General features: G+C 39.1%; 1 protein-coding gene across 1 annotated transcript in view; it reads right to left on the reverse strand.

The window, feature by feature from the left end:
• The window catches only part of CCDC141 (coiled-coil domain containing 141), a 209,784-nt gene that overhangs the window by 108,968 nt on the left and 73,996 nt on the right, over positions 1-26,820 (reverse strand). The window contains exon 6 of the mRNA XM_065880955.1: positions 22,282-22,398. Within this exon, the coding sequence (XP_065737027.1) occupies positions 22,282-22,398 (117 nt within the window). The remainder of the gene's footprint in view (positions 1-22,281; positions 22,399-26,820) is intronic.

Genomic DNA, 26,820 nt, shown 5'->3' on the forward strand with positions numbered 1-26,820 from the left:
ATAAAAGTCCTTATATGACCCTGGGATTTTCTGATTTGAAATTAGAAGCCTTATTATTTCTAAATAAACACAATGCCTTACATATATAACTGAGAATTTACAGCCAAACTCAAGCTATATTTTGCAACTGGACCAAAATAATAAAGTTCTTCTCTGTGAATAAGAAGAGAAATACTTGTTCTCTAACAGAGTTCATAAATCTGCCTTTAGTATAAATTTTGCAAACAACATTAAAGAGAGACTTCTGGAGTAGAGCCAAGTCTTTGAAAACCCACTGTAACCTTGTGCTTCATAATGTGTTATATAAAGTGGGCTGTGACCTTCCAAGGAAACTGTAAAGGACCATTGTGCCTCCTATCTTTTCTTATTCTCCATCCCCAGTCTTTTCAACTACATTTTCAAATGAACTCTGTGGGCAGTAGATGAAGCTAGGTCTACTCAATATTTCTATGCAATCTTCTCAGAAAATTGGTTCTGTTTTCTTTGGGCAATCTATAGGCAGTTTCTGATGCACTTCCATACCGTTCTGATGACATATTTCCCCAGCCATTTTTCTTTGGGGATGCTTCGCCTATTTTATTTTTGAGACAAAACTTTCCAGAGTCATCTGAATCCAGCATGCTATTTAAAAAACTTAGTTGTCCCTGTTGTCCAGGCTGGAGGAGCCCAACAGAGAAAATCTTGGTCCTTTTTCTCTAAGCCATTGCTGCCTGCCTGCTAAGTATCCAACCTCTGACTGGGTTTCAGTCACTTTGCAATAAAATATTTCCAGTACTTGTCCCCACCAGCAGAAAGCCAAAGACTGCCATTTCCTTGGCTTTTCAGTTTGACAGATGCACCTGTGTATCTCTGAGCCAAAAAAGATGTGTGGCACTGTGTGTTCCTGGACTCAGGGTGTGTCCACAGGTCACTCCATTACTTTCCTTCTTCACTAACAGTAGTAACCCTTTTAAACTGTACCTTTCAGTATTCCATTTGCTGAGGAAATGGAGCTTCTCTTGCATCCCTTGATCGTAAGGGTACTTTTAAGAGGATTAGCACTGATAGACAAGAAGGCGAAAACGGTTTCTTCTCCCCCCCACTTTTTTTTAACAGTCCCAGGTTAGCTTTTCAAATAAAATTATGGATTGGTATAAAAATTATCCAGCCATTCAATTTAAAAAGTAAAAAAATATTAGCTACTCCAGTGGAAAAGAAACAGAATACTCCCAATATGTTTAGTAAGCTTTTATTCACTTCCCTGATGAAGTGGATGGGGTGTGTTTAAAAGAAACAATAGGGAACATATTTATAAACTGCTAAGAAACTATCAGTTGTGGAGATGACTGGCCCAAATCACATGTGGCAGAAGCATGTGTCTGGCTCATGTGTAGGACATGGCCGCTTTGGAGGACATCTCATTAGATATAGCTCATTTCTCATTCAGTCTTTTAAGTCTACAGTCCCATTTGGTTCAGCACCGAGGAGAATTAACTCACTGACAGCAAATCATAGAGTTTTACATGACTGCATTAACAGATGGGACAAACAAAATAAACCTGGCGATTTTAATCAGAGAATATTTGAAAGTCTGCTTTGAGCAGAAAATTTTTGAGAAGAAATGTTTACGCTTTTGGAGAGTGGCAGTGAGCCCTTGAAAAGCTGAAAGTCTCTGATCATGCCGAGCTGGATGGCCAGCTGGGCCACAGTTACTTCTTGTGCTCCTTTCCCAGGCATTTCTCGCCGACATACACAAAAGCAAGGGTCATCTCACTCTTGGATGAGTACCGAGTTCAGTATCCACAGGCCATGTGAACTCTGCCCTCACTGCGGTGCATTTCAACAGAGACACAGACAGACTGCAAACAGGGAAGAACTGTGATTTTGTGTATCACCTAGAGATGAAAGAATTGTGGTGTTTCGCTTCCCGGCCATAAGGAAGAAATCATAGCTACTGAATCAAGGAGAGCCTGTGGGCAAGAGCAGAGAAATGGAAATACACTTTTTACTCCAAACTTAGTAAGTGGCCTCCCGCAGGGCATTTTGCTTTCCTGAGTCTTACTTCTCTGCAGTGCAGAAAGAGCCACCACCATTTCACATATGCTTTGGCTTCTCTAGTGAATCAGATGTAAATTCAACGGTGAATTGGCTGTGCTTCAAATTCCTGGATTTCAAGCCCTACTAAAATTTGGGTTTTTAGCTATATTTTCCATAATTACCCTACTGGATTTGGGACTGACAGTTTACAGCAGAAATGACAGATGTCACCAAAGCAATCTTTGAATAATAGTTGCTGCTTTCTTTCTTCTCAGTCCATTCTAATAGTCCAAAAGATGCAAGAAAAAACATGGCTTGGAAGCTTCTTGTTTCCTTTATTCTGTTCAGTGCTTGGCCACCAAGTGGAGCCTGTGGTTCAGGCACACAGAGCAGGGTGCTTGTTGCTAATACTGAAGCAAAAGGATGTGTGGCAGAATAAATTTTTTAAATCAAATAAAATCATGACAAATTACACTCATAAGCAAGTCTTCAAAATATCATTTGGAGCAGAAATACATTTATTTCTTCCTCCTTGGTTCAACATAGTTTTTGGATAAAAATTTAATTACACAGGAAGTCGGGAAGAAATTGTCCCAAGATTTGTGTTTTCTGAGAATCACTGTTTTTTCTTTAGTGTCTTGTCCTTGTTTTTCTTAGATTTTTATTCCTTTTAATCACATTTTCTTCAAGTTGATTAAGTAAGGAGTAGAGCCAGATTGGGAGCTACTGATGTTTCCAATTTTTAAATCAAAATTAATAAAGTCTAGCTGGCCAAATTATTTTCATCTAACACAATTTGCCTACAATCAGTGTGCCACTGGCCGACTAGGTGATTGCAGTTTATATTAATGTCATCAAAAGATTTACTTTTTAATTTTCTAGAGAATCTTTTGGAGATATCTTCAGGATCTCAACATGTAATTCAACCATGGGGAGAATTACTAGGTTTTGATGTTCACTTCTCATGAAGATTTCCCTAAGTCAAGGAGATTAAGTTGGGAAGGGGGTATCCATATATTTTACCTATAAGGAACATCAGATATAGATTAGAACAATGACTTTTAGTTGTTATGTACAAGATCAATGAAAGAAAACCAATAACATTCCTAGATAGCAACAATAGCCAATTATCTTTTCTAATAAAGATCCCATTTATAAGAGCAATAAACATTATGAGGCAGTCATTTGTTCAACTATGTATTTGGCAGGTCTAGTCTATGCCAAGCATTCTCCTAAATACACCATCTAGGCCAGTGAATTTAGCTCCAGTGTTAGTGATGGTGGTGGTGCACCATGTATTTTATTTTGTTTATAACCAATAAACATGGTAAATCAGTACATTGTCTGGTGAGTTTGAAGATGACCACACTGTAGAATAGAGACAAGTAGAGCAGGTTAGGGGACTCTCAGGTGCCACGCAGGGCGGGAGTTGTGTGCAGTATTAAATATGGTGGTCAGGGTAGGCTTTTTGAGTAGTGAGATTTGAGCAAAGATGGGCAGGAAGTGAAGGGATGAGCCAAGAGGATCTCTGGAGAAAGAACTTTCCAGGTTGAGGGCACAGCTAGAGTAAACGCTCCCAGGTGGGAGTTTTCCTGCTGGGGTGGAGGAACAGCAAGGACACAGCGCGGTAGAGCTGAGTGTCCCACGGAGGAAGCAGTGGGGAGAAGCAGTAAGAGGGCCACGGTGGGGGCAGAGTGGGAGGATCCAGAGGCAGGGTCTTGTAAACACTGAAGTCTTTTATTCTGAGAGAAGTGTGAAGCTAGCTGTTGGAAGGTCTGGGGCAAAGGGTCTGACATAACTTAAAAAAAACCAAACGAAAATAAAAGCACAGGGCTGTCGTTTGAGAATACTTTGCTGGTGGAGGGGTGCAGGGATGCATGCACAGTGATTCCTGAGGAAGCTACTGCAATTAGCCAGGAAAGACGGAGGTAGGTCATTCCCCAGGACAGCAGTGGAGGTCATGAGAAATGATAGGATATTCCGGATCTACTCAGATGACACAGCCCAGGTGATTTCCTATGAGTAAGAGGAAGAAGAATCAAGACTCTTTTCACCTGAGTAACTGGATGGATTGAGTTGCCCTTAACTGAGATATGAAGAGCTAGGCAGAAGAGATTTTGAGTGGGAAGAAGAAGAATTCAGTTGCTGACATCCTCTTGAGCCTGTCTCTCTGGAAAGGCTGTGCATAAGCTCCTGAAGTCAGTACCCACCACCCACTTCTACACACACACACACACACACACACACACACACACACACACACTCACACACACTCACAAACTCACATTCCATTAGCAAATACTCTCACAGATTCCTCCCAAATATGCCCTAAGCCTTTTAGACTGGAACAGTCTATTTAAAGGACTATGAAGAATAAAGGCTTCAAGTTGCCTATAAGGAAAATAAGATCCCAAAGCTAAAGTAGCAAGAAGAAACTAAATACCCGGCAGTTTCAAATACATTTTTAAATGCACAGACATGCATGTAACATACACAGCCGGTGGTTCTTCTTGTTTCTGGAATGCAGAAGCAAAATGACTACAAAAGCCAGCTACCATGAGGTGATGCTGCATCTCAATCCCAGGTAGTAGGAATGTCTCAAAGAAATGGTGTGAAGACAGTAACATATTCAACAGAGTCAGTTTTCAAAAGTACTGCATAGTGATAGGTAAGAAGTGACAGTACTCCTCAACATGTAAGGGTTCGGGTAAAACATACTGGTGACATCAAACAATTTCCCTTTACTGTTTCTTGTGATAATTCATACAAAGTGAGATGTGTCTAACCCTTTCTGATTACCCCCTAAAAGCCCCCTTGTGAGCAGCTCCTTTTTGTCTTTCTCAGTCTGGGTTCTCAGGGGCTTACTGAATATGTGAAGAAAAAACTTTAAGTCTCTTCATCACTTAGATGTGGAGTCTAAAAAAGTCAAACTCATAGAAACAGAGTAGAAAAGTGATTGCCAGGGACTGGGGGGTGGAGGAAATAAGGAGACATTGGTTGGAGAGTAAAAACTTTCATCTATGAGATGAATAAGTTCTGAGGATCTAATGTAAAATGTGGTGATTAGAGTTAACACTGTACTATATAATTGAAATTACTAAGGGAATACACTGTACTATATAACTGAAATTTACATATCCACAAAGATAAATATGTGAGGTGATAGATGTGTTAATTAACTAGATGGAGGGAAATCCTTTCACAACATATACATATATGAAATCATTATGATAAACACTCCAAATAGCTTACAATTTTGTGTCAATTATACCTCAATAAAACTGAAAAAAGAAAAAGTTTAAATCTCTGGATTCATGGTGCAGGGAGTCCCTGTATACGACTACCAGGTTTACAAAGAATCCAAACAGCCTGCATCACCCTTTCTGTGCCTGTACTCCCCATCAACACCCTGCTACCATCATGGGAGTGTGCAAGTATGCAGCTTCAGAAGAGAAAGTACCGTGGTGCTTTGTCCTTAACAGTAGGTGCAACTCAGAGGCAGTGTTGGCTTTCGCCACTCTGCAGATCATTTTACTTTTCAACATTACCTGAAATTGCATTCTTGTGTTTGGGTTAATAAAACGTTCACTTCCAAAAATCGGCGGTGGGGTGGTGGAAAAGAAAAGAAAAACAGAAGTCAAGGATGGTTAATAAGTTGGCAGACATTCACACATTAGTGTGAACAGATTGCTTTCCTCTTAACACTTGAGAACTGCAGCATTGCGTCCACCATCATGAAGTTTTGCCCATTATTTCTCTGTTGCCTCAGAATCGGGAGAGTTCCCATAGAACTGTGTTTAGTTTGTAGTCTCGATGATGACCATGCAGTAGACAGAGAGACGCATGACTTCCTAGCCAAACTGAATGTCACTTATGAACAGCATTTTAGAAGTCCAGCCAGGGCTGACTCAGGGTAACATTTTGCTGCCAGGTTCCTGTCCAATGGAGTCATCCACTGACCCAACTAACACTAGCTGTGCTTAACTCATGTCCCAGACCCATCTACTGGGTGTTACAGGGAATCCAGAAATGAATACATCATGGCGCTTGTTTTTTAGAATTTCACAGCTGCGGGGAAATCAGACACGTGAACGACTGAAATGCTAGGAAGGCACTAATTGCTTTAATTGAGCAATAAGCAACACTCTAAGAAGGGAAAGACAAGTACTGGAGAGATCAACAACCATTTCAGAGAAGGAATCTGGACCAACGCTGAGCCTATAGGTCATCAACTAAAATCACTCCCTAGGCTGAAGTGGATACATAGAGCTTTAGACAGACCCTCTCTGCCCAATGTACTGACCTCAAAATATTATCCAGACATCCTGAATGTGGGTGCTTTGTCTTGCTTCTTAGCCAGTTTCTGTCGGGTCCAATCTTGAACTACATACCAAATTCTGTCCACGGCTTCTGTTTCTGCTTAGATTTTCTGCCTCAGTTGCTAACACTTTGCCCTGACTTCTACTCCTCCCTCCTCCTTGGTAACCAAATTGTGACCTCAGGCTTGCCTGCTTTTTAGCTTTATTCTTCCCATGTCAACTCTAAGATTATAATTAGCAACTAACTTTGAAAAAGAAGAGGAAGAAAATAGGGGAAAAGAGGTTCTCTGTGAGGGGTCCAGCTAACCCAAGTCTCAGAGGTGAGAAAGTCTGTGGTACGCATGGGAGTGATAAGCAGACCAAGGAAGCTTAGATTCACGGAGATGTACAGGCTTGGGGGCAGGCAAAGGGCAGGTCACGGGGAGCTTTAAAAGTCACAAGAGTCTATTTTATTTTGTATCCAAAGGGCATTTTAGGAGATGCTTGAGAAAAAACTGGCCTAGTCTCAGCTTGTCCAAAGGTAACTATGATGATGTCATAAATGATTAACTGCAAAACAGAAAGACGGGAGGCCCAGATGCCAGTTAGGCGTGTGGCAGGATAATTTATTGTGTTCTTCCTATATTGTCCTATCTGCCCTGTTTCAAGAAGAAAGTCAATTATTTTCTATGCCCCTCTTGCCTTAGTGAAGTTTATATTAAGACCAAAAGCAGAACTTATCTGCAAGTCATTTTCCCTCCTGCCTTTTGTAAAAAGACTAAGTCCAATAAAGACATTATGAGAGATGTGGTAAACGACAAGGAGATAAAGGTGAGGGCCATATGAAGACAGGGAGATCTGGCTGGCACCGGAGAGAAGCCTGGATGTGAGGTGAGGCGTGTGGAAGAGATGCAGGGTCCTCTCAGGGCAGTGCCATGAAGACATGCACGGCTTCCCTGAGGACGGCTGTGTATTCCCTCCAGGGAGACTGGAAGTCAGACCAGCCTGGCACCTCAAACAGGCACAGAAGCAGCAGAGCCACTGAAACTGTGGCCTCCATACAGGCTGAGACAATGATTGCCTCAGAGGGAAGCCAAGTGAATTGATGACCACAGTGGCTTCCCCAGTGCTGTGGTGCTATATGGACCCAGGAACATTCACAGAACCCTGGAAAGGGGCTCCAACAATGACAGATTGAATGTGTCGCCAGTCATATGATGGGAGCTCAGAATCAGGCTTAAGTCGACTAAAAAGCAGTTTTTAAACAAGCCAGCAATATTTCATACAAATATTATAGTTTGTAGGCTCAGATTCATAGTACTACACAATGTAATTGTAGTGGACCTAGTGAAAGATTCTGAGAAACTAAAGTAGTAGGCCTGGGATGAGAAGGCAAGAAGGAGATAGAGGTAAGAATTGACTAAATTTGAGAGATGATCTGAAGTGAGGGGAGAGGAAGAATAATGTGACTTTGAGGTCTCTAATCTGGGTGACTGAAGGGCTGCAGTTTCTTTAGCCAAGAAAGAAAAATGGGGGAAGGTTTGGAGGAGAAAATAATAATTTTAGTTGAGTTAAAGTGCTGGTAAGAAATCTATAAGTCAATCTTCCACAGGAACTTCTAAAAAGAAGACTGGAGTTGACAAGAGATGTAAGAGTTGGAGATCTTTAGGTCTAGAAATCATTAAGATAAAACCTATATTATCACTGTGGGATTGGATAACTCCACATGAGCAAAGTATGAAATGAGAAGAGAAAAGAGCCAAAGGTTAAGCATTTCATGTAAAGGGAGATTGGAGGAAGAGATGACATTGAAAGAGATTTAGAAGGAGCCAGGAACCATCAGACAGATGGGAGAACCAGAGAAGGTGGTGTCTCAGAGGCCAAGTGCACAGAGAGCTTCAAGTCATCTGTTACTTGAGAAAGAGCAGCTTCTCCTAATGCAGGTAAAGGATTAGTGGGTGGGGAGGCCAGGGAGGCAGAAAATGAAGTAGTTGTATTCATTTCCTAGGGTTCTTGTAAGAAAGTACAGTTGACCCTTGAACAACATGGGTTTGAACTGCAAGGGTGCACTTAAGCACAGGTTTTTTTTTAATACATATACTACGATGTTTATGATTTGTGGTTGGTTGATTCTGTGGATGGGGAAACCATGGATATGGAAGGCTGACTATGAGACTTGAGCATCCACAGATTCTGGTATCTGTGGGGGTCTTGGAAGAACCAATGCCCCAAGGATACTGAGGGACATCTGTACAACAAAGTCAGTGGCCTGAACAAGAGAAATTTATCCTCTCACAGTCCTCTGATTTAGATTTTAGAAGTCTAAAATCAAGGTATCAACAGTGTTGGTTCTTTCTTGGGGCTGTGAGGATATAACCTGTTCCAAGCACCTCTCTTGGCCTTGTAGATGGCTGTCTTCTCCCTTTGTCTCTTCACATCATCTTCCCTCTATGGGTGTCTGCCTCTGTGTTCAAATTTCCCCTTTTTATAAGTCATACTGAATTAGGGTACACTCTGATGACCCCATCTTAACTAATTACATCTGCAATAACACTATTTCCAAATAAGATCACATTCTGAGACACTGGGGGTTAGGACTTTAACATATAAATGTTGGTAGACACAATTCAACCTCAGTCATGAAAAAGGTAGAATAGTGTCTTAAGGGTTGAGAAGCAATGTTTATGTTTTCTATTTTATGAGAGACTAAATGAGGTATTAAGAATGAAGAGAGAGGGGCTTCCCTGGTGGCGCAGTGGTTAAGAATCGCCTACCAATGCAGGGGACACGGGTTTGATCCCTGGTCTGGGAAGATCCCACATGCTGCGGAGCAGCTAAGTCCGTGTGCTACAACTACTGAGCCTGTGCTCTAGAGCCCGCGAGCCACAACTACTGAGCCCACGTGCCACAACTACTGAAGCCCACTCACCTAGAGCCCATGGTCCACAAGAGAAGCCACTGCAATGAGAAGCCCGTGCACCACAACGAAAAGTAGCCCCCGCTCACCACAACTAGAGAAAGCCCGCGTGCAGCAATGAAGATCCAATGCAGCCAAAAATAAATAAATACGTAACTAACTAAATAAATAAATTTATTAAAAAAATAATGAAGAGAGATACAAAATGAAGAGATGGAAAAGGCAGGACTTAGAAGAATGGATGAAGGCTTAAATTTGGAAGAGAGGGGAATGGGAAACACACTGGGAGAAGAAAAGTGAAAAAGAGACAAAAAAGGACAGAGAAGAAAAGAGTCAAGTGATTTCGCTTTGAATGACTAAGTGACTGTTAGGTTAAAGCCTGGTTGAGAATTTTAAAAGAGCCTGAAAGTTTTGTACTGGTTGTTATGGGGACAAAATAGGGAATTAATGGCTGATAAAGAAAAGAATTTGTAAGGCTAATTGATAATAGATCATTTGCTTTTTAAATAGATCTAATCAGAAAAAGTGTGCTAATTGTTTCATCTTCTTTGAGAAGTAGGAAGAAACAGAGACAATGGGTGATTGAGTTTACTCACAAATAGCCTTGGTCCATGCTGAATCGTACAAGGAGGAAAACCAGGAAAAGGTGAAAGGAAAGGGGGGTGGGATGAGAGCACTTTTGGGTAATACCATGGAAACAAGTGTGGCCACAGGAGTGGGAAACTGAAGTAAAGGCCTTTGGAGTAATGAATGTCACAGAAATCTAAGGCCACTGCACTGAATGCCACCAAATGGACGCTAAAGAGTAGCACAGGAAGGTTGTAGGGATTTAAGGTGTGACTGTATTGAGACATAAGAAAATGTCTTTTTAGGTGTCCACCTCAAAGACTCAACTTCACTATTATTATTATTATAGTAATATTACCTTGAGTTGTGATAGCAACTATAAGAAGCCATGCTTTGTGGGAATTTTTATTTAAGGGCTGACAAATGACAAGAAGGAGGAGAAGCAGGAAAAGGAAGAGGAGGAGGAGGAAAAAGAAAAGGAAAGAATATATATGAAGAATTTTTATAAAAGTCATAACTAAAAAGAGAAAAATTTTCTAAGCATTTAAACTTAACGAGCTGGTGAAGGTTTCATAAGCAGGTGACAGCAGGTAGATTTTCTGAACTCATCCCCTTCTTAGATGGGCATAAACATTCTGAGAGACTCTCTCAATTAAATTTCTCTTGGAAATGAAAGCATATGGTTCACTAAGCTTTAAATTAACCCATAAGTTAAGGCGGAAGTAGGGTTACCAAGTGAGAAATCCCATCATTTCATAGATTCTTCCCAATGCTTGCAGGCAAATTCAATACTATTTAGACATGTTTTGCCTGCTAGTAATAAAATTGTTTATAATTTATGTTCTGTGAAAAATGACATCTGCTTTTAATTGGGAAGTTCATTAAAAAATCAGACAAGTAAATTAATTATTTGTTAAAATGAAGACAGAGGATTTGAAATGCACTAATGCAGATGTCTCTACTGTTTAGAGACTCAGTTAATTTCTGCCTTGAGACATTTCAGATTCAGACCTCATTTTATTTTTTAAATTGGATGAAACATTATAAAAGTAACAAACTCTGCTTCATTTTGTAGATTTTCCTTATAATCATCAGAGATGCTGTGAGCTGATTTACTGAAGCAATATGTTTTAAAGTGGTTTTGCCATTTTTTCGCATACCTTCAGTGAAGGAATTTGGGGATGTAATGGAAGTTCAAATATCAGAATAGTCAGCTTCTTTATACAGGTTAATACATACTGAAATGAAAAGAAAATCACTCAACAATGATTGTGAAATACTTTGAAAATATTTGGACAACCTGGGAACTATAATTATACAAACTCTAGATATTGCTACACACTTCCTGAACCACCCAAGAGACCTACAAGTAGCTCCTTTTGTACTAAATAGTTCATGTAAGTGCTATTCCTGTGGAAATATTTCTATTTCAAAAAAAGGAACAACTGAACAATTTAAACACTTGTCTTTTGATCTTCAATTACCTGAGTAATAAATACAAGCAACAAAAATAAATCAAGTTCTAAGCTCAGACAATCATGTCTACACCTTAAGAGACTCAAAGATTTATTTAGACTTAAACCTTCCAAGTTCTTACAATGACCCAATATTTCAACTCCATCACTTAAACTCTCTTTCATTCTTCTGCAGTTCTTTCCTCCATAACCTTTGCTACCCAAAGGGTGATCCAGAGACCAACAGTATCAATGTTACATTGGAGTTTGTTAGAAACGCAGATACTCAAGCCCCACCCCAGACCTGAATCAGAATCTGCATTTTAAGGTCCCTGGGTAATTCATGAGTACACTATAGTTTGAGAAGATCTGGTCTACAATACACTGAAAGAATGGCTTTTTACAATCAGATAGATGAATAAGAGAAAAATGATTATGGAAGGGGAAATTTGCAGATGGTATGATCTTATACATAGGGAATCCTTAAAAAACTATCAGAGCTAATAAATTAATTCAGCAGAGTTTCAGGACACACGATCGATGCACAAAAGTCAGTTGTACCTCTATAGACTAGAAATGAATAATCTGAAAAGGAAATTAAGAAAAAACAATTTCGTTTACAAGAGCAGCAAAAAGAAGAAAATACTTTAGAATAAATTTAATCAAGGGGGTTCAAGACCCATACACTGAAAATTATAAAACATTGTTGAAAAAAATAAAGAAGACCTAAATAACTGGAAAGACATCCTGTGATCATGGATCAGGAAACCTAATATTGTTAAGAAGGCAATACTCCCAAAGTCATCTACAAATACAATGCAATTCCTATCAGAACTCAATGGCCTTTTTTAAAAGAAATGGCAAAGCTGATCCTAACGTGTTGAACTGCAAGGGAATCCTGAATAGCCAAAACAATCTTGGAAAAGAACAAAGTTAGAGAGCTCACAGTTTCTGATTTTAAAACTTACTACAAAAACTACAGTAATCAAAACAGTGTGATACTGGCATAAGGACGGACATATAGCTCAATGGAATAGAAGTGAGAGTTCAGAAATAAACCTATACATCTGTGATCAATTAGTCTCAATAAGGGTGCCAAGACCATTCAATGGGGAAAGAATAGTCTCTTCAACAAATTGTGCTAGGATAACCAGATACCCATATGTGAAGAATGACCCTTACTTCATACCATACACAAAAATTAACTCAAAATGGAGCAGGGCTTCCCTGGTGGTGCAATGGTTAAGAATCCTCCTACCAATGCAGGGGACATGGGTTCGAGCCCTGGTCCAGGAAGATCCCACATGCCACGGAGCAACTAGGCCCATGCACCACAATTACTGAGCCTGTGCTCTAGAACCACGAGCCACAACTGCTGAGCCCACATGCCGCAACTACTGAAGCCCGTGCACCTAGAGCCCATGCTCCACAACAAGAGAAGCCATCACAATGAGAAGCCCATGCACTGCAATGAAGAGTGGCCCCCGCTCGCCGCAACTAGAGAAAGCCCGCACACAGCAATGAAGACCCAACACAGCCATAAATAAATAAATAAAATTGATTTTAAAAAAAGTTAATTAAAAAAAAATGGAGCAAAACCTAAATGTAAGAGCTAAAGCCACAAAATTCTTAGAAGAACCACAGGAATAAATCTTCATGACCTTGGATTTAGCAATGGTTTCATAGCTTTGACATCAAAAGCAAAAGCAAGAAAATTTAAAATAAATAAATTGGACTTCATCAAAATTAAAAACTTGTGTTCATCAAAGGACACTACAGGCAAAGGGGCTGAATAGACATTTCTTCAAAAAATATATTCAAATGGCCATGAAAAGATCTTCAACATCACAAGTTATTAGCTATTACGGAACAGCAAATAAAATACTACAACTGATAGTACTTCACACACACTAGCATGGCTAGAAAAAAAATTTTTTTTAATATAAGAACAAACACAAAAAGTAAGTTTTGGCGAGGATGTGGAGAAATTGAAAGCATTGTACATTGCTGGTGGGAGCACGAAATGGTGCAGCTACTGTGAAAAACAGTATAGTGACTCCTCATTAAATTAAATGTAGAAATATCATATGACCCAGCAATTTCACTCCTAGGGATATACTCAAAAGAACTTAACGCAGGTATTCAAACAAAAACTTCTATGTGAATGTTCATAGCAGCATTATTCACAATGGCCAAAAGGTGGAAGCAACCCAAATGGCCATCAACTGATGGGTGGATGAACAAAATGTAGTATATTTATACAGTGGAATATTACGCAGCAGTAAAAAGCAATAATGTACCAATACAGGCTACAACATGGATGAACCCTGAAAACATGCTAACTGAAAGAAATCACACACAAAAGGCCACTTGTATGATTCCATTTATGACATATCCAGAATAAGTAAATCCATGGAAAGTTGATTAATGATTGTCAGAGGCAGAGAGAGAGATGAATAAATTGACTGTTTAATGGGTATGGTGTCCCTTTTTAGGGTCATGGAAATGTTCTGGAACTACAACATTGTGAATTTACTAAATGTCACTAAAGTTAGATTTTATGTTATGTTTATTTTACCATCATTAAAAAAAAAAGCCTCTATTATGTTGTGCTTGTATGAGGCATTTTGCTAATTGTGTATTGCATGAGAATACAACTAATCCTCACAATGACTGCATGAATTAGGTACAATTATTACCTTCTTTCACAAAAGGGGGAACCTAGGCTCAGATATACAAGAAATTTGCCCAAGCATACATCAGAAGTAAGCAGAGATGCTAGGATTTAACTCTAGGTGCTGGAAGTGTATCATTCATTCCACTGCCATATTCTGAGATACTATGTATTGCTGCCTCAAATAATGTATGATATATCTACACAGTTTAATAACATGTAATAATTAAGAAAACATATTTAAAATATGCATTTGAATGGAGAAATGCTTATGACATAATGCTAATTGGAAAAATTACACTGCAAAACAACACATACACAACTTTGTACATAAACACAAACATACAGTATATACATACACACACAGGTTTGGAATACTCAATTTTTTGTATGTTTTATATTTCCTTCTCATTTTCATATACACCCATGCACTATGGGTGATTTTAATATTCTTTAGTTTTACGTATTTTCTAATTTTTCCAAATGAGAATGTATTATGTAATCAGAAAAATCAAACAATAAACACATTTTTAAAGAGCCACATTCCTGTAGGGGTTCTGTTGATGATAATTATGCATTTAAATTATTCAAATAAGCTTGCAAGAGACTCTTCTACTTCCTTATCTCATAGTTATAAATATTTTGTAACTTTAACCTTGACTTTTTCCTCTGAATAAAGTTTGCTTGGGACCTAAGCATTGGTATTTTTGTAAGATCTCCAAATAATATTATTTAAAGGAACCTGAGGCTAAGGTCACAAATCCAATTTATGAAATCACTCAGCAACAACTGGAAAATATTTTCAATGACTTGGAAAATCGGATTAGATGATGAATCACGGAAGATTATTTTAATCTTTTAGCTGAGGAATGTGAATTCTACTATAGTAAAACATTGAAGATGATGTTTCTTTACACTATTTTCAGTTTGTTTCTCTGGCAGAACTTCAAAGATTATTTGTTAATCAAGGAGTTTACAAAAAATATATAGCCATCTATGAAAATTAAGGAGAATATGGACATAAATGAAATATATGGGAAAATCCTGTAAGTTAGTGTCTCTTAAACTTTTGTGTCCATACAAATCTTCTGAGAGAAATCTGTTAAAATGCAGATTCTGACCCAATAGGTTTGGTGGGTGGAGTCTGAGATTCTGCACTTCTAATGACTTCCAGATACTGCTGTCTGGGAGCCACAACTTGAATAAGTCTTTATGTCGCCTTTAAGCCTTTTAAATGGGCATTAATAACCTCCATCTCAAAAGATATCATGCCCCATCTAAAGTTACTCTCATTCAAACTTCAGCAGTTTTCTAAAAGGTTATTCTGGGGCTTCCCTGGTGGCGCAGTGGTTGAGAGTCCGCCTGCCGATGCAGGGGACGCGGGTTCGTGCCCCGGTCTGGGAGGATCCCACATGCCGCGGAGCGGCTGGGCCCGTGAGCCATGGCCGCTGAGCCTGCGCGTCCGGAGCCTGTCCTCCGCAACGGGAGAGGCCACAACAGTGAGAGGCCCGCGTAACGCATAAAAAAAAAAAAAAAAAAAAAAGGTTATTCTGTCTTCAATATCACTTCTTCCCATTCTTATCATTCACATTTTTTCCAAGGTAATCTTCTAAAATGCAAATCACTTTAAGCTACTACTCCACTTAAATTGCACCTCACTGATCATCAGGTCTCAAACCCAAATGCTTACAGGGAACAGGCACCTAGTGTAAATGAGTGAAGCAAAGGTGGAAGAGGAGATAATGAGGAACGGTGGGGACTGTGGCAAACCAAAGTACACATGCCTTTTCTCAAGGAAATAGCTATTGCTAGGCTCCAGCCAAGAGCTGCAATGTCTATAAGGAAAGATGAGCCTGACAATGCCAGGTCTTCCATTTTTTAGAAGGAACAGGAAATCTGGATTCCATTTTGATGAAAATATCAATATCTTAAGATTGGCAGTGAGTTTTTTTTAATCCTGATTCCCCAAACAAACTACATAAAATCTCTGGGCATGAGATCCAGATGTCAGTATTTTTTTCAAAGCCCCTGTGCGATTCTTGTGTGTACCAACTGTAAAGGGCCTGAACTGAAGCAAGAGTTGACACTACAGAAGTGTGGGGATTTACAGTCCACCATGGTGGTATGAAAATTACTTTAAACTGAAAACAGCTAAACAATTAGCAGCCACAGAAAGAAATACTACCTACACTTAAGTGGAGCCTCCTGAAAATACAGTTGCCATTGACCTCTTCCCAGGGAGTTTCCTGATTTAAAGAAGATTGATACTTGGCATCAGGAAGTAGAAATTCAACTGCCATATACCTTCCCACTGGGAAACCTCCAGCCAGGAAGAAGACAGACTGCTCATTCCTTTATCATCAAGAAGCCCAATAAAACCTTCCATACTCTCCCACTGAAGCCCTAAAAACTTTTCTTTAGTTAAATTGATCTTTGTAAGACTTTACTTTGGGCTATTCCATGAGTCGTCCATTACTGGGACTGCCCACGTATACTGTGTGAAAATAAACCTTGTCTTTACTCCTGTTAACCTGTCTATTGTCAGTTAATTTGCAGGGCCCCAGTCACTGGAACCAAATTGGAAGAGGAAAAGTTTTCCTCGCAACGGAAGTAAAGGTTGGCTCCTGAAGGCAGTTCTTCGATAGACATTATTTCTGATGTGCAGAAGAAGGAATGATTATGTCTCCTCAAAGGAGATAATAAGGAAGCATTTGTTAACATATTTGAATATACCCTACAACCAACTCTGAACTCCAAACTTTTTTTTTTTTTTTTTGCCATACGCAGGCCTCTCACTGTTGTGGCCTCTCCCGTTGCGGAGCACAGGCTCCGGACGCGCAGGCCCAGCGGCCATGGTTCACGGGCCCAGCTGCTCCGCAGCATGTGGGATCCTCCCAGACCGGGACACGAACCCGTGTCCCCTGCATCGGCAGGCGGACTCTCAACCACTGCGCCACCAGGGAAGCCCTGAACTGCAGACTTTGAATTCAAGCCTTGGAGCATCAAATTGATACAGGATAAAATCTAAGAGTATTTAAGGTTCTTAACTGAAGGGCCGCTTATAATCAGCCATGTCTGTTATTTCTTTAACTGTTACGTATGTAAGAGGAAAATATTTTTCCACATTCAGTAAAGAAAGTATAATTTAATACAAAATTACTCATATTTAAAGGCTGTATTAAAAAATCTTTTAGTTCAGTTCTTTCAACACATTCTGAATAAGGTATCACAATTATTAAGAGATATAAAAGTTGCCATATTTCTTATTTCAATGCATCCCAGTAAGAAATGAGAGAGGAATTTTCAAAGATTATTTAGAAATAATTTACTGGTAGACTAACAAGCAAGACAGAACAGCTTGCTACCATTTGACTTAGCTTACCGTCTCTATGTTACCAGATTATTTATATGTGTCTCACTAATGAATCCCCAGCTTGAGGCCTTATTTCTACTTTAAAACTTCTTTGAAAGAAACAATCCCCCTTCCTCTCCTCATACCCACACTCAAAAAAAAAAAAAAGTGTAATATGCTGCTTCCTGTTTAAGGAGATCTAAAATTGGATTCTTCCTCCAGGAACAAGGAATGATATTGTTGAAAAACCACAGACAAAAACTATTTGAATGTTTACACCATGGATGGGAAAGGAAACATTTTTGGATGCACTACTAAAATGTGGGCACCTTCACAAATATTTTCTAATTGAATTATTCATGACTCCTCTTTACAGGTCAGGAAGGTGAGGCTGAGAGAGGTCAAGTGTACCCAAGATTGCAAAGGGAGCGACAGCAGGAATTCAAACCTGTTTTTTCTTATGTAGATATAACCCGAGATAGTATTGCAATCTTTATTTTTAGAAAACTTGCTAATCCAGGTAGGAAGAGGTTAGTAAAGATGGTGAAGGAAAATGTTTGAAGCAAGGTTTCTAGGTCCTTTCAAAAATCCTAACATTGTAAATAGGACCAGCATCATGGGCAAGTGATCTGTAGCATCACAGCGACATTTGTTTAGAAGTCCACGTGCTTGGTTTAAGGTTCTGCTGTTGCTGTATTGAAATCTCAATATCTTTTAAAGAAAGGCCTCCATGTTTCCATTTTAAACTGGGTCTCACAAGTTATGTAGCTTGTCCTTCCTGCAAGGGCCAACAAAGTGACGGTAAAGTTTATAGATAAGAGAACCTTCCTTGAGGAGACAACAGGTGGTTAGCTCTCAGTGTCAGGGCCACATGACTTTCTGGAGCAGAATAAGGTCGATGCCTTAGACAGGAGATATGCTAGGGGATAACTTTCTGGGTGTGTTGCTTTCTTTCCCCATCTGCCTGGTCACTGTTTGTCAATGTATCTTTTCAGGAAAGAAAATAGGAGCCCCAACCCAGTACCAGCCAGAGGAGAGAAACAACATTAGGATAGCACTGGAATCTGACCAGGTGGACAGCTAATACATGAGAGGGAAGCAACCTGACCTGTTTCTCAGTGAGCCCTCTTCAACTCTCCATCAAGTGAGCTGGGAAGAGTATGGGAAATGGGTCTTGGAACAAAGCAGTGTCCAGACTCCAATCAGTGGGAGGTTCTCCAAGGGGTCCCCCTCCTTTGTGTGTATCTGGGGTAGAGGGGCAAACCAGAAATGGTGGAGCCCTAATTCTAACAACAGAGGCACTCAGGGGCATCTCCCCGCACCTTGACCCCAATTCATCCAGAAAAGGACAAGTTAGAGACCTGGCTTTCACACCTCCCATGCCTTACCAAGTGAAGTTGCTGGTATCCAAGGGAATATTAACTCACAGGGAAAAATAACACCTGATGAGCACAAGCAACACACCGAAATAGCTAAATCAGAGGACACAGAATTAATGCACTGGACAGACCAACAATGTAATATACGAATAAAGCACACCTTAGGATATAAAGAAGGACGTTAGACAGATGAAGCAGGAAAAAAGTTATGAGGAAGAATCAGTGTGAGGAATGGGGTATGAAAAACGTAATAGCTGAAGTGAGGAACTCAGCAGAAGGGCTAAATAGAAGAGTCAGTGGACTAGAAGCCCAGGTATTATTAGGGTTAAAGAAATGGGAGGCTGTTAACATTACGAAGGATAGAAGTAAGACATCAATATCTACGTAATAGGACTTTCCAAAGTTATGCTGCATCTAGGAATTACCATAGTGAAGATCACAAACGACTACTTAAGATCACAAACAGCTACTAGATGCAACCAGTGTTGTGGGAAGAAACACAATGAAACCTATGCCTTAATATCATCTATGCAACTTGAAAACATGTAACTCTGTATATATTTTAAGAATGGGAATATGTCTAAAGACACATATTGAACCCATTAGAGTAGGTGCCTGTGAGAATGGGGATGTGAGGAAGATAGAGAATGAAGGGGGAAATAATAAAATAAGCCAAGAGAGTAGCTGACCCGGAGATCTAGGATGAATTAAAGAGTTTGTGTAACTCTATACTGACGACTAAACATTTAAAAATAAATAAATAAAGATAATGGATGGCTAGGTAGGCAAAAGGAGGCTAAATCACTATCTAAAGTCACTAGAGAGTCACAGAAAGACACTAAAAGAATGTTTCTTTCTTCTGGAAAGAGGATTTAAAACACACACATGAATCAAACAGCCTTTTTTAAATATCAGGCACTGTCCTAGGTGCTGGGAATACCAAGATGAGTAAGATACTATCTCCACATTTAAGAAATGTTGCTATTTTCCCAATCTAGTCCTATTATTTCAGCCATCTGTGAAAAGGTGTTTTTCACACTCACATTGCTTTAAATTTAACAAGCATAACAGTTATTATAATCTAAATCCTGTCTCTTTTATGAGACTGAAACTTAAAGGGAGTTTTAAGGTCACTTAGGCCCACCTTCCGTGGCCTCAGAATTCTCTTCTATTTTCCAACCTGCAAAGTTTACTTCCCTGTAATGACCATGCACTGTTATCATTTCTTCTCTAGGGAATGGCTGTGGATAAGTATGACCTCTGAGACAACTCCCGTTGGTCTCTTGTTTCTGGGTTGAACATTGCTAGGACCTTTAACTCTCATCACAGACAAATTGGTCTCATCATTGTTTTCTCTTATTCTACCTTATTTAGGAATGATCACCCTTGCCTAACCAACCACTCATACTCCATCCATCTGCTCAAACCCCACCCTTCTAGATCACCCCAGAACAGAATGTCACTCCCTCTTCTGCATTTATACTGATGGGGTCTCTTTCAACCCATGTGACTCAGGGACCCCTGCTGCCTTGAATAACCAGTTATCTTGACATTGGACTATCTAGTGTCCCAAATTGATGACAATTATCTTAAAAAACCTTTTCATCAATAAGTTATGTTTGAACTTTCATCTCTAAATAGATATTCAATATTTGATAATCTCTAAAGATGCTATTGAGATTAGGGGTTCCAAAGGCCAGCCCATAGTTGAAGGAAAATCTTATATCATACAGAATGCTTCGTGGGAAGTAATAAAACATGAACTCCCAACAAAGCAAACATACAATTTTTTTTTTTAGAAAATAAATTTATTTGCAAGGATGCTATAGATGCTATAGGAAAATAGGCTTCTCTGCCTCAGTTTCCAAAACCAATTCGGCCCCAAAACTACTTACTGAGTACATGGGGCAATAGACAGCTTCTGTATGAGATCTGTAACTGGTTCCTGAGTGGCTCAGGACCCTGAAAGGAAGTAGTCATCTTGTCTGAAATATAATGGTGTTTATCAGGAATTCATACCCTTTTCAAACAATATTTGCTTGGGTATTCATAGGGCTTAGCTTATACATATAACCAAAATGTGTAACTCTGCTATATACATTTATCCATATAATGAAATATGCTGCAGTTAAAGGATATTAGTTTACACAGGAAAATATTTATGATAAAGTTGTAAATGAAATAAAGCATGACTCTAATGCTATGTTTCTAGGGTTGTGTATGGAAAGACTAAAAGGGAGTGCACAGAAATACTAATAACGGTTATCTTAATAATGATTATCTTTGGGTTGAAGAATTCACTTTTATTTTCCTTTTATTTTTCTTATAGTTATGAAATTTTCTATGATGTACTTTATACAATAAAATATGTATTATTAAATTTATTTCTTAAACCACTTAGGTGTACAACAACATAGGAATAATGATGGAATGAATATCTATGTTTTTCTATTTATACACATCATCAGAGCTACAAAGGTAAACTGTAAACTATGATATAAGCTAGACTGCGGTTATACATTAACAAATATTCTACTCCAAACTGTCCTCAGGGCTGTGAGAAACCATAATAAATCCACAGTTACAGTAAATATAACCCCAAAGTATGTCCAAGTATGTCCATTTTTATTTATATGTTTTAAGGAAGCACCCATCCTATGCAATTCAGGTCATCTCTTGTGCTTAGCATTTAGGAATTTTTATAGACTTTTCACTGATAAAACTTGAGTATCACACGCACAGAATAAAATGCTATATGACTTCAATGAAAAAAACCTAATTTCTCAAACAGATAAACCAAATGCTGAAAAATTTTAAAGAATTTAAAAAATCATCAGCCATAATAGTCTTTTGTAACCGAATCTTTACCAGTCAGGCAAATATTCAAACCATACACTTTGAGTACCTATGTAACCTGTAGTGTTCAAAGAGAAGCAAAAACCAGCAAATGAAAACATCATGATCCCTATGAGGAGATTTCGGTCTAGATAAACGCAACCTGCTGCCTCCCCTTCCCCCACCCCTCCAAATCCCATCCTCCCAAACATGTAAATATGTATTTGCTTTGTATTCCTTATGTTCAACCGCTGTCTATTAGTGTTGGCCCACTGTTTTCCTGAGCTTCATGACCTAGCTGTACGTACAACTATCAACCACCCAAGATATTAACAACAGAAAGTTCTCTAAATCTTGAAACTGATTAAAGTATTCACTGTTCCCACTCAATCTACTACAACTGGACTTTCATTTTTCTGCAGATAAAAACGGAGCACCTGTAAAGAACTTTGGAAAATATATATAGACCCCACATGTACAAATGAGTCAATTTCCAAATAACAAGACACAATGGTGAGAGGAGCACTGCTATGTGTCTGCTTTGCTCCCCCGGCTCTCAGCACTTTATGGTTCCATTCTGCGCGTCCACACACCTACAAGTTGTTGCCTGGTTGGTAGTTATTACTTTTTGCAAAACTAAGGAATGTGAAGCAAGTTAGGGAAATGTAAATGGGAACAGCAAGCAAACTATACAAAGAGAGTTTTTTAGTACTCCACTAAATTACCTACAGAAGTGTATTCAAGAGAAGTCCATGCAGTTTTCAATTATTTTTTTAATGTGTCTCTTACCTTTGCTTTTATTATCAGTTCCTCGTGTTTACGAATTAGCTCCTCATTGTCTGAAAGTGATGAACCTAGACTTTGTTCCTGTAAATCTCTTATGGTTTTCTGAAACCAACAAGTAACCTAGGTAAGAAGCAACACAGACAGGTCAAATTTCAAATGATTAGAATAAATCAGTAAAAATCCAGAAATCCTTCCCTAAGCTTTCAAAACTTAAGCTACTTCAATTTCTTTTTATATAAACTCACGTGTTAAGTTAATATAATCAGGTTTTTTTTCTTCATTTCAATCTCTACATGCTTAAGAGAAAAAACAAAATAATACCCCAAAACCATGAGAACAATATATCATTTCATTGGATTACATAGCATGAAGAAAATAATTCAAAATCTCCTAGCAAAGAAGAACCAAAATAGATTCCCAAATTTTGGGAATATAATTTCCCAAATTTATATTCCCCTATAAACCATGCATTATTTTAGAATATAAGATTATGAATCTGAGTGTAGTTACATAGACTCACATGAAGATATTAAATAGCATATGTAGAATTATGTTTCTACTATTAAAAGACAATGCAGGGCTTCCCTGGTGGCGCAGTGGTTGAGAGTCGCCTGCCGATGCAGGGGACACGGGTTTGTGCCCCAGTCAGGGAAGATCCCACATGCCGCGGAGCGGCTGGGCCCGTGAGCCATGGACGCTGAGCCTGCGTGTCCGGAGCCTGTGCTCCGCAACGGGAGAGGCCACAACAGTGAGAGGCCAGCGTACCGCAAAAAAAAAAAGAAAAAAAAAGACAATGCAAAAATACTTATTTTGTTGCAACTGCTGAAAATCTGTATTCAGAAAATGACATGGAGAAGTTATTAAAATTCCATTGACATTATAAATGTCTAAGGGCATAACTCACATTCATTTAGACTTGATTTACAATATGTGCCTTACACAGTGTTAAAACAACAAATAACAAAAGACTTGAAAGAAGCTGTGCTTTTAAAAATGATGATGTAAGTGGACGTGAGACTGATAACATGTGGCCCCTGGATGCAGATTCCTTATCCCAATTAAAGGAAAGAGAATTGGAGTTTTACTCTCAAATCTTATACAGTATTATTCTCATGATCACATCATAGCTACTGATTTGTAAGAACCCCACTACATGCTAAACAGTTTGCTAGTTGATTTTGGGCATCATCTCTTTTTCTCTCAACAGCTCTATAACAAGTATGATATCGACACTGTAGAGATGAGGAGAGGTTAAACAGCTTATCCAGGGCCACACAGTACGTGGCAGAGCTGGGACCTGTCCCCATACCTACATTACTCCAAAGTCCATGCTCTTTCCACTGTGCCCTGCTACCCTCCTTGGGTAACTTAAAGTCTGTGGTCATCAGGGGAAATTACTTCACATCTGAAAAATGAATCCTGGCAGCCCACTCAAAGTGGTGGCACTGCCCAGGATATACACTAGGTCTTTCTTCAGCCTAGCTTGTCTTGCCTGCCACAGCCCCAGGATTTATCTGAATTCTTATAACATGGAGAGGCATGTGAAGCAGGTGGCCAAAGAGAAAGCTACGTTAGTCCTGAAGCTCCACACAGCAAACAAACATAACAGGGCTTCCCTGGAGGTGCAGTGGTTAAGAACCCGCCTGCCAATGCAGGGGACATGGGTTCGAACCCTAGTCTGGGAATATTCCACATGCCATGGAGCGACTAAGCCTGTGCACCACAACTACTGAGCCTGCGCTCTAGAGCCCGCGAGCCACAACTAATGAGCCCACGTGCCGCAACTACTGAGCCCATGTGCCGCAACTACTGAACCCTGTGCAACTAGAGCCTGTGCTCCACAACAAGAGAAGCCACCGCGATGAGAAGCCCGCGCACCACAAAGAAGAGTAGCCCCCGCTCACCACAACTAAAGGAAGCCCGCGCGCAGCAACTAAGACCCAACACAGCCAAAAATAAACAAAATAAGATAAATAAATTTATTTTTAAAAAGACGGCAAACTTAATGGATAAATGTTATAAAAATAAACATACACCACAAACACACACACACACACGCACACTACATAGAAGTCAAGTTAGGGTTTACGGAGAAGAATACACTCCTTTACCATTACAGGGCTGATATCACAAAGCTGATTATGAGATCAAATGTCTATACCAACACTTAGCATCTTCCAGCATGGAACAGGCAGTAAAATAGGCAGCAACGGGGTTTCTCCAGCTTTCTGCTAATTGGAAATCTTTGTTGACCAGCATTTTAGGCTACTGTCAGTGCAAAGAAAAGAATAATGGTGACCCTGTAGCAGCTTTCATGTGAAGTACGCCTCATTCTCTTCAGAACATTTGGTGATCTGTGCACTATACACATATTAGCCGGTCCCCATATCTCAAGTACGGTGTTTATTTGTTTACAATTATTTGAGGATGGCTTGTCTTTCTGGTATCCCAATTAGAACTAAATGATATGTATTATGTGCATATCAGAACCCCCAGAGAGTATTTTATCAAGAGCTATAAAATTTGTACATTAATTTATTAAATTTTTATTAAAATTTCTCACAAAAGAGGCAGTAGGCCCATATAAAAACACAACTAGAGGAATGATTTAAGGGTTTCATCAAAGAAAAATGGATCCTGAACATAACCAACTTTCAGAGATCCTTTATTTTATTAAGTACTGGGAGTGAGCTTTATTTATTTTTAGCTAAAGTGGTAGGAACTCAAAAATCTCAAGAATGCTTTAATAGGGAAAGTTAATATAGAATCTGAGTGAAGAAAACATGGATACAAACAGGTGTTCACTAATCTCTAAAAACAGGTGAGAAGTCTGAACCCTCAGATAATCTTATTAAATTCTGTGAGTCAAAGACTTGTTATCTAACATATGCCAGCAGTGATGAAAGCTGGGAAGGAGCAAGATGTTTTGATTTTTTAAAGGTATTTACTGACCTCATCCCCTAGATTTGGCAAATACTGTTTCAGCTCCCCCCAAAAGGATACTATTCCCTTGGGTATGGCAATACTAAATATTACCTATAAGAGAATGTAAGATCTTTGGTGGTATTCCATATATCCTGATCACATACCTGCCTGATAAAGCATACTGACTCTCTAGATCTACACATTTTTACTACCAAATGCACCCTGGGAAGAAACATAAAAACAGGTTGGCATAACACTCAGAAGAAAATGGTTCATCATCAGGGTGTTACATCTCATCATGAGGCAGTCACATACACGAGCAGCCTCTTAGATCAGATATACTTTGTGTGCTGGGAGATGTACGCAGAATAGACTCTCAGAGTCCATCTGATGTCAAAGCAAGACACCCTAAATAACCGACAGCATGTCAACCATAATGTAAATCAGTCATTAAATCCCGTGAGTAGCTATTGCAGACAGCTGCACAGATATTCCAAGAGCACTTTTTATAAGCGTTTAAATTATATCAGCTGCTGTTCGAAAGCCTCAGTGATAAGTACAGTAAATGATGCATCAGGACATTCTATTCTATAGAACATGGTCCCTGCAAAAGGATAAAAACATGAGCCAAGGGTTGGGGGCATGTGGAAAGAAAGGAAGAACAAAAAGCATTCAGAGTATGCACAGGAAATTGGTTCTGGGCAATGATGGATTAAAAGGTAAAACAAGAATATTTTTACTTTCTCTTCGCAGTTCCTACCTTTCAGATTGATCTAAGTGATATGTTTGTAGCCATCCCACCTGTCTGACATGACATTCTAAGTACTCAGTACTCAGAGGAGGTAGAACTAAGGTAGAGAAGGAGTGGGGTAGATCTTTTTTTGCGGAGAGGAGGTGGGGGTTGGAGGGGAAACACTAGAGGTTGAAGGGAGCCAGAGAGAAAGGGAAGGGAAATCAACAAAGACGCAAAGAAGGAGCAATCAGGGATGTTCAATGAAAACCAAGAGCTGCCTTGGAAGTTAAAGAGAGATGCCAGGAAGACTCAGTCAAATGGTGTAGATCTGCTTTGTCCTATACTGTAGCTACTAACCACAAATGGCTACTGAGTACTTGAAATGTGACAAATCCAAATTGAGATGTGTTCTAAGTATAAAATAGCTGATTTCATAGACTTAGTATAAAAAGTAATGAAAATATCTTGTTGATAGTTAATATTGATTAAACGTTGAAATACTATTTTAGATATGTTGGATTAAACAAAATATATTACTGCTTTTCTTTTTTTATGTGACTTTTTTCTCTTTAAACTTTTTTTCACTTTTTTAATGTGGCTACTAGAAATTTAAAATCACATTTATGGCTTGTATTATATATTTTATTGGATGATTCTGTAATACAAGGATATTCAGAATATCCTTATTTGTTAAATGTAGATCTAAGGACTGAGTATTAATTAAGGGTAATTTAAAATAGTGGAGTCAAGAGAATGGTGGGATGAGATTATGGTTGGTAAACATGAATAGACCACTGAGTGGTGGTGAGGAAGTAGAGCTAATGACTCTTTCAAAGAAGCTTATTGGATAAGGAAAGGGGGGATTGGTTGACAGCTTCAAGGAA

The sequence above is a fragment of the Phocoena phocoena genome, chromosome 7 (genome assembly GCF_963924675.1).
Source record: "Phocoena phocoena chromosome 7, mPhoPho1.1, whole genome shotgun sequence".
Lineage (NCBI taxonomy): Eukaryota > Metazoa > Chordata > Mammalia > Artiodactyla > Phocoenidae > Phocoena > Phocoena phocoena.